At 34.8% G+C, this 10664-nt stretch overlaps 2 protein-coding genes across 2 annotated transcripts; both read left to right on the top strand.

Annotated features, from left to right (window-relative positions):
- Positions 1-349: 349 nt before the first annotated feature.
- Positions 350-3473, top strand: LOC112905868 (CTL-like protein 2; the record flags this gene model as incomplete). The annotated part of the gene is made up of 3 exons (XM_025979133.1): positions 350-482; positions 559-722; positions 3124-3473. Coding segments are annotated over 3 exons (486 nt in total), but the record flags the coding sequence as incomplete, so codon positions are not given.
- A 707-nt stretch (positions 3474-4180) lies between these two features.
- Positions 4181-10649, top strand: LOC108743495 (CTL-like protein 2). Its single transcript, XM_025979132.1, has 4 exons — positions 4181-4636; positions 7156-7363; positions 9316-9496; positions 10497-10649. Exons 1-4 carry the CDS (start codon positions 4567-4569, stop codon positions 10638-10640), a joined length of 603 nt encoding a protein of 200 aa, XP_025834917.1. The 5' UTR covers positions 4181-4566; the 3' UTR covers positions 10641-10649.
- Positions 10650-10664: the final 15 nt, after the last annotated feature.

Below are 10664 nucleotides of genomic sequence, written 5' to 3'. Positions count from 1 at the left end.
CTTATCTGACTTCCTAGATACCTAAAATCAGCCACTAATATAATTAATAATATAATATGTATAGCTAATTAAAAATTTTGTGAAATCACCTTTTGCCTGTTTTGTTTTTTATTCTACGTACAATAGGACTACATAATTTCTTATTTAAACAATTGAGTTTTGTATTCTTCGTACCTAATTTACTATTTGGAATTCTCTATGAGTCATTTCTATAGCAAAAAGATATTTGTAACTTATTAGGTGGTGAAGCCAAGTTTACATGTGCAATTACAAAAATGCCCAAAAACAATATCTATATTCGAAAATACGATATGAAAGAACGTATTTGCACCAACAATAATAAACAATATCTATTTTAGGATCTCCTGCAACATATGATCCTAGCTTCAAAGGACCTCTTGAAAGAAGGTCCTGCACAGATGTACTCTGTCTGTTATTATTTATAGTTTTCTTAGTATGCTGGGCGCTTATTGGATTCTTGGGTAATTAGAAAAATAATAATTAATTGGATAGACGATAAAACTACATTCATTTATTGCTTATTTTATTCAATTTTAGCTTTGACCAAAGGAAACATTTCGGTTTTAATAAATCCAAAAGACTCCAATGGAAATATATGTGGAGTAGATAGTGATGTAATAGACCGACCGTATTTGGTATTCTTTGATTTAACAAGATGTATTAGTCGGGACGTATTGACTACAGGATGTCCTACTAAACAGGCAAGATTTTTAGTTTTATTTACAGGACCTACCTATATATCTACTAGCTTGTGTGTCAGATTAGAAATGGGTCCATTTTATTATGTCATTTTACATCACATATCACATATTATTTTTTCACCCGATTGCGAAAAGTAATGGTGAGTTTAGGTTTTTTTTTTGACGTATTCCATATTCGTAGCGACTCGCGTTGAAATTGTAAATGTTTACTTTTTTTGGTACAAATGGATCATAATGATCAATAAATACCAGTTAATAGAAATTTTGGATACTTAAGGACTAAAATAATAAGAACGTCAATTAGAATGGGGCGTTATCTTAGGCGAATGATAAGGATATAGTGGATAGAGGCAGTTAGAAATGGGAAGGTATTAGAAAGAGTAGCAGAATATGGAAGTCAATAAGAATAGGCGGGATAGATTAGTAGAGCATCTTCTCAGGCATGAAGGGCTAGTTGGAGAATTATTAGATGAAGTTAAGAGGAGTAGATTGATGATTTTAAGACCGTTAATTTTTATCTAGAGTAATTAAACACATTACTACATTTACTGTTACTGTCACGGTTACTGTGTTACTGTTACTCTGTCAAACCCCAATAACAGCATTATCTTTGCTCTTTATGCCTGTCACGTTCCGAGCTAACCCTCCTTAATATTCTTTGATCCATTCTTTATTCCATCTTCACACACACTTTACACACCTATTTTATGTCCATATTCTTTCTTTTTTCTTCCTCTTCTTCATCCAATACCCGATCTGTTATTATTTCCATTTCATTGCTTCTTCACTTTTATCTTTCTCTCTAGCATCATTTGTATTCTTCTCTCTTCCACGGTCATATCATCCCTTATACCATTTCTAATTATCTGTATCTTATCTTCCCACATCTTCATCTTTACCTCATATATTTTCTTCTAAAGCTTCCATACCTCCACTACCTCTACCTTCAATACCATCTTCTTCTTTTATAACCCTTTCCAGATCCTTGTTCCCTTTTAACTCTATTTCAAGAATTATTATATTTCGCTTCTTTTCTTCTTTTCTTTTCTTTTCTAATTCTATTTCCATTCTCTTTATTCTTTTCGTCTACATGCTCCACCTTACGCTTTTCTATTTCCAAATCCCCCAATACCATCTTTTTGACTTCTTCTTTTAAGTTGTCCTTTCCTATTGTAAATATTTCCTTATGCCGTTTTTCATCGCAGTTTTTCTTCCAATTTCTTTACTTTTTTACTTGTTTCTATTTCTCTTTCTTCCATATTTTCTTTTATATTTTTATTTTCTTCCTGGATTCCCACCATCTTTTGTTCCAATTCTTTCCATCTTCTTTCTTCTTGCAATTCTCTTTTACTTTGCTTTTGCCCATTTTCTTCCCCTTTTTTTATTTCCCCTCTTTATATCCTCTAACATTAGCATTATTCTATCTAATTTCTCCATCTCCCTATTAAGCTTCACTACAATTTTTCTTTTAAAATCATCTTTTCCTTCTTCCGGACTACTGGTTTTTTTTTATTCTTGTTCTTTACTCTTCCTTTGTAAATCCAATTTTTCTTTGCTTCTTCTCCTTTATCTTCAGCTTTATTATTTTCTTCCATATATTTCACCCTTCAAATTCTCTTCCTTAAAATTTGAATGAAAATAAATACAGCTTTTCCTTTTACCGTTGGTCTGAAGAAACCAAAAAAAAAAACTGTTCTGCTTTTTCTTGAATTCAACTTTTTCTATAATAATATTGTTACGTTTTTGTCAAATGTAACTGTCTCGTTGGCAATTTTTTAGACAATATAAACAACTGTACCCTTACCACACAATTAGAGGGTTAATAGGAAGCAACTTCTTTTTGATTAGACATAATAAAACATGAGCAATCAAAGTCAGTTATTACGCTTACCCGGAATTTCCTACTGATCGTCTTAAGCAAAGAAAGCAAATTTATCTGTTTCTTGACTTGACCAGTTTAACTTGGGACCAAAAAGTAGGGCAATTATTTGGCGTTGCTGGTTGACTTCAATAACAAAAACAATTCATTTTTGACCATGTTACATAAAATTTTCGTGTGGGTTTAGTATTCTGTGACATGATAGAGGGCTGGGAAAAAGAGGGAGTTGATTTCAATTTATCGTGGGGTGTGTCACCCATGGCGAAGCTTTTCCTGCTCTCCTTCATAGTGTAAAAAAATAATTTTTATTTTAAATTATAATTGTTGGGTAGGTCACATTTTTTTATCAGTTCTTATTTGTTTACTACAAGAGGGTGAAACAGAGAACACCCTTTCGCTTTTCGCTTGAAATCCTCTAAATAAGCCACGAACTATTTAATCGTCTTAAGGTTAACGTAAAGAAGACACCGTTTTACAGAGAGACATTATAATGTTTTTTAATACCAACGATATTCATTTTAGGTTTGTGTTAGCCAATGCCCGGAAGTATTTTTCAGTTTTTCGCTTAACGCTAGTTCCAATGGCAACTATAATAGAAGCTATATGATTTGCGAGGGTGGAGTTCAACCAAACAATTATGCATTGGCCGTTTCTTGGGTCGCACAATCAAAATGCGCAAGTTGGTATCTGCCAAGTAAATCAGGTAAGTAGACCGTTTTTTGTTAAGTTAAAACTGACTCATTTTTTAATACAACAGACATACTATCTTGTCTGGGAATTTTAACTACTTGTATAATCATGTTTTTTTGACGTGATAACGTTTTATAATTCGATGGAGCCGGCTGCACGCACGAAAAAACATGACTCATGCGGCGTTACCTCGCTCTGAGGCGTTCCATTTAAGGCTTGAAGTGCAAGCGAGAGCGCGGAACGAGCGACAAAGAGGCACAATCGGCCTCCGCGTTCGGCAGCGTTCNGCCGGGAAATTTTTGCTTTTTGATAAGAAATGTATGCGCGTGTCCATTTGGCGCAATCTCCATTTGCTGATGGTCAGATAAAACGTTTTGTGATTAGTTTGATAGATGCACGAATGACAGAGTGCGTTAGGGAATGTAAGTGGTTGGAGCGAAGGGGTCAAGAATGGTCTAGCTGGTCTGGTTGAGATGTCACGGAAGATATAGCTTTGTTAGTACCCGGTATAAGAAATTACCGCCAACTGGAAGTGTTGATTACTAATTTTTAACAATATTCTGTGAAATATTACGTAAAAACTAGCACTAACATCAGACTTTAAGAAAAGCAAGTAATGTTTTTACGTACCTTTAGCACCTAGTTTTTGCAAATTGGTTGTTGGCCCAAGTTGGCAGGTGCATACGTACAAACTTACTTAACGCTACTCTATCCTACCCATTTTGGTACTCTAAAGGTAAAATAAGTAATGTCTGGCGGCTCTCTTATGTGTGTTTTCTTAATATTTTTACAACAGTCCTTACCATTATAAAATAAAGAATTTATTATTTCTTTTTATTCATGTTATTATTTTTTATTATTTGTTCTTAAGTGATAATGAATCTACATACGTATTTGTATATGTACTTATTATGGTATTTGAAAAATTGAAAAATCAGGATTTCAACGATATGATTTTTTTGAAAAAGTTTCCTATATTCTCTCTACTTCTTGATTCTTTTGTAGAGAGACCGCAGGATTTATACCCAACAAAATAAATGTAGTTACATACATTTACGACTAAGAATAATAATTTTTCAGGCTAGTGCTGAAATTAAAGTTGTTCATTCGAATATTTTTTTAATAAAACCAGAAAAAAGAGACAGCACAATTTTAATAATTTCTCATTAATTTATGTAGATAAGTACCAATATTATTTCGGACTATACAACTACATGGTGGAAAATTCTGGCAGGTTTAGGATTCGCTGCCTTAGTATGTATAATTTACATTGCTATGATGAGGTGGACGGCGGGTTTAATGGTATGGCTATCTATAATTGGAGTACTTGCATTTTTAGGATTATGTAAGTAAATACATACCTATTACGATGAACATATTTAGGTACTTAAGAAATTTTAATTTTTTTATGGCGTTATTGATAATATGATACTACTATGTTTTCGACACCATTTTTCCATTTTTAAACGACAACCAGTTAAGTTATTCGTTATGGAAACTATGATAATAGATTCAATTTTAATTTCAAATGCATTTGTATGGGGTTTGTTCAAAAAGTATTGCGAACTTTGTGTTTTTTCAAAAACTATTTATTTATTTTGCCCTTTCAAAGAATCCCCACCAGATATTATACACTTGTGCCAGCGTTTATTCCAAACCTAGAAGAACTTCAAAAAATCACTTTCTGTGAGCTTGTTCAGCTCCTCCTTCGATACCGTCCTTATTTCCTTAATCGTAGGGTAGCGTCGTCCTTTCTTGGGCCTCTTCAGTTTCGGGAGCAAGGAAAGGTCACAGGGGGCCAGATCTGGGGAATACGGTGGTTGCGGCATTATTAGTTCTTGTTTTTGGCCAAAAATTTGCGCACAAGTAACGAAGTGTGGGCAGAGGTCTTATGGTGCAAAAGTCAATTTTTGTTCTTCCACAAATCCTTATTGACCGTTCTACCCTGCGGCAAGAACTCATGATGGACCACGCACGTCCCTGCAATCGAAGAAGACTAAGCAAAACCTTCGCATTCGACCTAACTTAATGTGCTTTTTTCGGTCTTGACTCGTGCGGCAGCTTCCATTGGGGTGATTGAGCTTTAGTTTCCACGTCATAACCATGATTCGTCAGCAGTCATCGAGGACAGAGTCCAACATCTCCTTAGTAATGTTAATAGGATGCTGTTTTTGGTCGAAATTGAGCGATTGTAATATGAATTTCGCGGCGACCCGTCTCATGCCCAAATCATGGGCAAAAATCGAATGGCAGGAGGCAGTCGATATGTTTAGGTGCTCAGTAACTTTTCTAACGATTTGACGATTGGCCAGCACTATTTTCTTCACTTTATCAATGTTTTCGTCTGTTGTTGACGTGCTCGGGCGTCCGGCACGCTCTTCGTCGTTCACATCTTCTCGGCTCTGTAAGAACATTTTGTACCACCAATAAACGTTGCTTCGGTCCAAGGTAGCTTCACCATATGTCACAGTCAATATTTGGAATGCGTCGGCGCACTTAATTTTGTTTTTCATACAATATTTGATACAGACTCTTTGATCCATTTTTTGGAATAGGCAAAAATCGAAGAACAGCCAAAACACGTGCAAGCAAAGCAGCTGTCAAAAGTAATTGAACATTTAACATGGCCGAACTTGTCGGTATACATGAGAGTCATGAGTACCAATATAATGCCAAAAAAATCGAAAATCGAATATACGTAACCTGCCGAAATTCAAAATTTGCAATACTTTCGAATAGACCTCGTACATATTATGTTGATAACGTAAACGCAATCTCTCGCTAATTTTACAGTCGCTCCATGTATCAAATTACACATAATCACCCAGAATTGAATACTTAAATGAAGAAAACTCTGAAGTTTTTCCGGTTAATATTCTCGATTTCAATTCATTTTTCGAAAATGTTTAAAAGCATGTATTTATGCTTTCATTTAACAATGAGTATAATATTATACATTGACTTGAATTGTATATAATACTAAATTATGAACATTGTAATACATACTCTTCATTATTATGTACTGTTTCCAAACATGATGGTATTATAGCTGGAGTTTTGAAAAGGAAGAAGCCCCGATTGGCTATAAATTTTTAACACAGGTTCTATTATGGACTAGAACAGCGTTTCAGATTTTCTTTTTTGCTACGGAACCCTTTTTGACTCACCAATTTTTGGCGGAACACCATCTCGACAAAAAGTAAACCCATAATAGATTTATATATAAGACTCCTGCCACCTTATTGCTTACATGTTGTAATCTTCAACCTGAATTTTGAATTCAAAATCTTGATTGCACATTTTTACTGATAATAGCATTAAAATAAGGTTTCGTGTCCGATAATTAAATTCGAATATCCGGAGTGGCATTCGACACGGTGAATATTGAAGCTTTAGCCTGATTTGCGAATGGATTCAGTACTAAGTGGTGGTTGTCCTGTAATTCTTTTGAAAAATACTTTTCTAAGGATTTTTTGAGGTTCAACAGGTGTTAGTTTATGACTTTATACGCATCTGAAGATACTTTGACCATTTTGATAAATCCGTTTAGAAGAGAAAAACTAGGTTCCGTGGAACACGATTTGGGAACCGCCAGACTAGATCATTAGATGATGATTGATGATACTTGAAAGGTTTTTTAACGCCTCCAAACTTCTATCGTAAAGAGCAAAAAATTGAGATAAATCTACGGAGTTTTTCTTTCCAGAAAAAAAGAACAGTGCAATAATCCTTTCAGGTATCATCGTAATACATAAGAGTGTGATAAAAATTTGAAACCAATCGAAGCATGTCCGTTTTTAAAACTCTCGATGGTATTACTTGTATTTACATTACAGAAATAATGCTATGACTGTTTTTTTCAAGGTGTTTACATAACAGTTGATAATTACTTGTACTACAGAAACAGTAGCGACTCCCCATCGAACTTCCTTACGCAGTACATTTCCACGAAAAACGTATGGCTGGTCTTGGCTATAGCCGCCTCTTTCGTATTGGTTGTAATTTTACTGATTTTACTGGTTTTGCGAAGTCGCATATGTTTGGCCATCGTTTTAGTAAAGGAATCTAGCAAGTAAGTTGAAACAGTTACAACTAAGCAGTGTGTTTGGTAAATTAAAAAAAAATAAACATTCTCCTAGTCCTGCATTTGCGAATATGGTATGTGGGTGAGTAAGGGAGTTTACCGCATGCGTTACAAATACATTGAGTGCCAGAATTAGGGAAGAGATGCGGAAAACATTTTTTAAACAGCAGTTTTCTCGACAGAAATGGATACAGCACATTTTTTTGAATACGACAATTTTCTCGTACCTAATGAGAAAATTATGTCAACAATTTTAAATCCAGAAAAATTAGTCAGAAAAGGTTTCTTTAAAACAAACCAAATCAAACGCGGGCAACATAAGTAAATCAACTGTTCAAATTGTAAATGCGGCTACCTGCTGATTCTTCTCCAACAGTGTCAACCTTGAAGAAGAAACAATAATTCGATCTTCGCATTTTCGTGACCTTTTCTTAAGTGATTATCGGGCGATAGTTCGGCTTAGCCCTTACATCCGCCCCATATTTTTCGTTGTACAGGGTGCAGGAGGTGATAGAGCACTATCAAACAAGAAAACTAAGTAAATGTTTGATGGTTCGAATATTCACCGTTTTCAAGAAAAATGTATTTTAAAGTGCAACCAATTATCAGTCCGGTCCTGGTAGGATAACTCAGGGAAATACGACATTGCAACGCTGCATTCAATCAGCTGCTATTTACCAGCATCCACATTGTATTTCTTTTGTAGTTTTGCACTCCCGTATTATTTGTTATTTGTAAGATTTAGATTAAGTTTATGTTTACGGCCATCCTAGAATAGTTTTTTGGTCATTTATCGTTGTAGGCTTGTATTACGTATATATGTATAGAGTCGATGTCACTAGAAGTAGGTCAATGTGTCAGTGTCACAGGTTAGCCCAAAATAGTTTTATTGCATTAACTAATGCGTCAGTTTCTAAATCGGTTTGACTTCTTTGTATGGGGTAGTNGCTACCTGCTGATTCTTCTCCAACAGTATCAACCTTGAAGAAGAAACAATAATTCGATCTTCGCGTTTTCGTGACCTTTTCTTAAGTGATTATCGGGCGATAGTTCGGTTTAGCCCTTACATGCGCCCCATATTTTTCGTTTTAAATTGGGGGTACACTCCGTATAATGTACAGGGTGCAGGAGGTGATTGAGCACTATCAAACAAGAAAACTAAGTAAATGTTTGATGGTCCGAATATCCACCGTTTTCAAGAAAAATGTATTTTAAAGTGCAACCAAGTATCAGTCCGGTCCTGGTAGGATAACTCAGGGAAATACGACATTGCAACGCTGCATTCAATCAGCTGCTACTTACCAGCATCCATATTGTATTTCTTTTGTAGTTTTGCACTCCCGTATTATTTGTTATTTGTAAGATTTAGATTAAGTTTATGTTTACAACCATCCCAGAATAGATTTTTGTTCATTTAACGTTGTAGGCTTGTATTACGTATATATGTATAGAGTCGATGTCACTAGAAGTAGGTCAATGTGTCAGTGTCACAGGTTAGTCCAAAATAGTTTTATTGCATTGACTAATACGTCAGTTTCTAAATCGGTTTGACTTCTTTGTATGGGGTTGTATGAAACAGCCCGTGTATCAAACGCCAGTGCAGAGCGCTAATGATTTGTACGACGTGTATGGTCGCTGCAAATGAAGTATGTCAAATGCCGGACTTTTTTGCGCGACTAATAAGTTGTAAATTTTCTAATAAATCTGTCTCGCAAATAGACTCATCTTCTTCCGACTATTGGTCTAGCAAATAGACCATAAACGCATCCTCATCGAGCTACAATCCCGCAAATAGACTGGAGAGGGATCTTTATTTGTTAGCTTGTATACGCACGTTACAAAATGTTTTAGAAATATCTACATGGGGCTAAGAGAAATTATTTTGTATTTATTAGTACAGTTTAAAAACGTGGTGTACTAAAGGTTAATTATTTTTTTAGAGCAATTAGTTCAGTGACGGCATCTCTATTCTTTCCCGTCTTTCCTTGGATTATTCAGATTGTAGTGATTATTTATGGTCTCGTTATCGGATTGTTCCTTTTAACACTAGGGGACCCTTATTACCAAGTAAGAAATATGGATCCAAATTGTGCATGTACTGGAAATGGCGTAAATTATACTGTAAGTACTTTTTAGATAAGAGAGCATTAAATAAAACTAACAATAAGAAAAATATGTAACATGGAAGTAATGTAACAGCAACTCACAATCACTTTACAAATAGAANGGAGGCCATTGTAGCTTTACGGGTAATAATAGAGAAAACGATAGAAAAAAGAAAGAGGGCGTACATAGGATTTGTAGATTTAGAAAAAGCTTTTGACAATGTTAAATGGGACAAGATGTTAAATATATTTAAAAATGTAGGGACGAGTTATAGAGATAGAAGAGCGACACTTAGTTTGTATAAAGAGCAACAGGCAGTTATAAAGCTGGAGCTGCAAGGTAGAAAAGTAAATATCAGGAAGGGAGTCAGATAGGGATGCACACTGTCACCGCTACTTAGTATCTGTTGTTGTACATCTGTAGATGTAATTATTTTTTAGCTGTAAATATACTTTGCTTCTTTTGGTCGGCCTTTTTTGTATCTGCGTTTGGTGAAATGGTTTTGGCTTCTACATTTGCAACCTGGTATTGGACTTACCATAAATCGCAACTTCCATTTTTCACAGTTACAGTGTCATTATTCAGAACACTTAGGTTCGTTCATATTTTAATACATATAATACAAGTAATTATAAACTCAAATACTATTTTAGGTACCATCTAGGCACTTTAGCATTTGGTTCACTGATAATAAGCGTTTGCCGAATTATAAGAGTGATTCTGGAATACATAGACTACCAATTAAAAAAGTATGATAATCCTGTTACAAGAGCAATTATGTGCTGTTTAAAGTGTTTCTTCTGGTGTTTAGAGAAATTCTTGAAATTTATAAACAGAAATGCATTCACAACTGCGGTGAACATTATCAAATGCGAAGAAGTACCAGTCGAAGTTGTCTTCCGTGCCTTTCGACAATGACTAATATATATGTGTTTTTGTAACTTAAAAAGCACCCTATAGTTATATTAGTAACGAATTCATTCAAAACATTTTAATGTTATGTTTTTATTGCTAGACCGGATCTGAATGTGTCCCAACAACATTTGCTAGCAGTTGTAATAGTACTGCTTGTTCTAGTGCAAGCTGCTATTTCGTCAGAATTGATTCTCCATCTTATATCAATGCATTCCATGGTAAGTTTTCATTTCCAAATTTTTAACGTTGATACTCAGGATTACAACAT

The sequence above is a fragment of the Agrilus planipennis genome, unplaced genomic scaffold, assembly GCF_000699045.2.
Source record: "Agrilus planipennis isolate EAB-ADULT unplaced genomic scaffold, Apla_2.0 scaffold719, whole genome shotgun sequence".
Taxonomy (NCBI): Eukaryota; Metazoa; Arthropoda; class Insecta; order Coleoptera; family Buprestidae; genus Agrilus; species Agrilus planipennis.
Note: the sequence above shows the minus strand (reverse complement) of the source record. Positions and strands in the feature narration are given on the sequence as shown.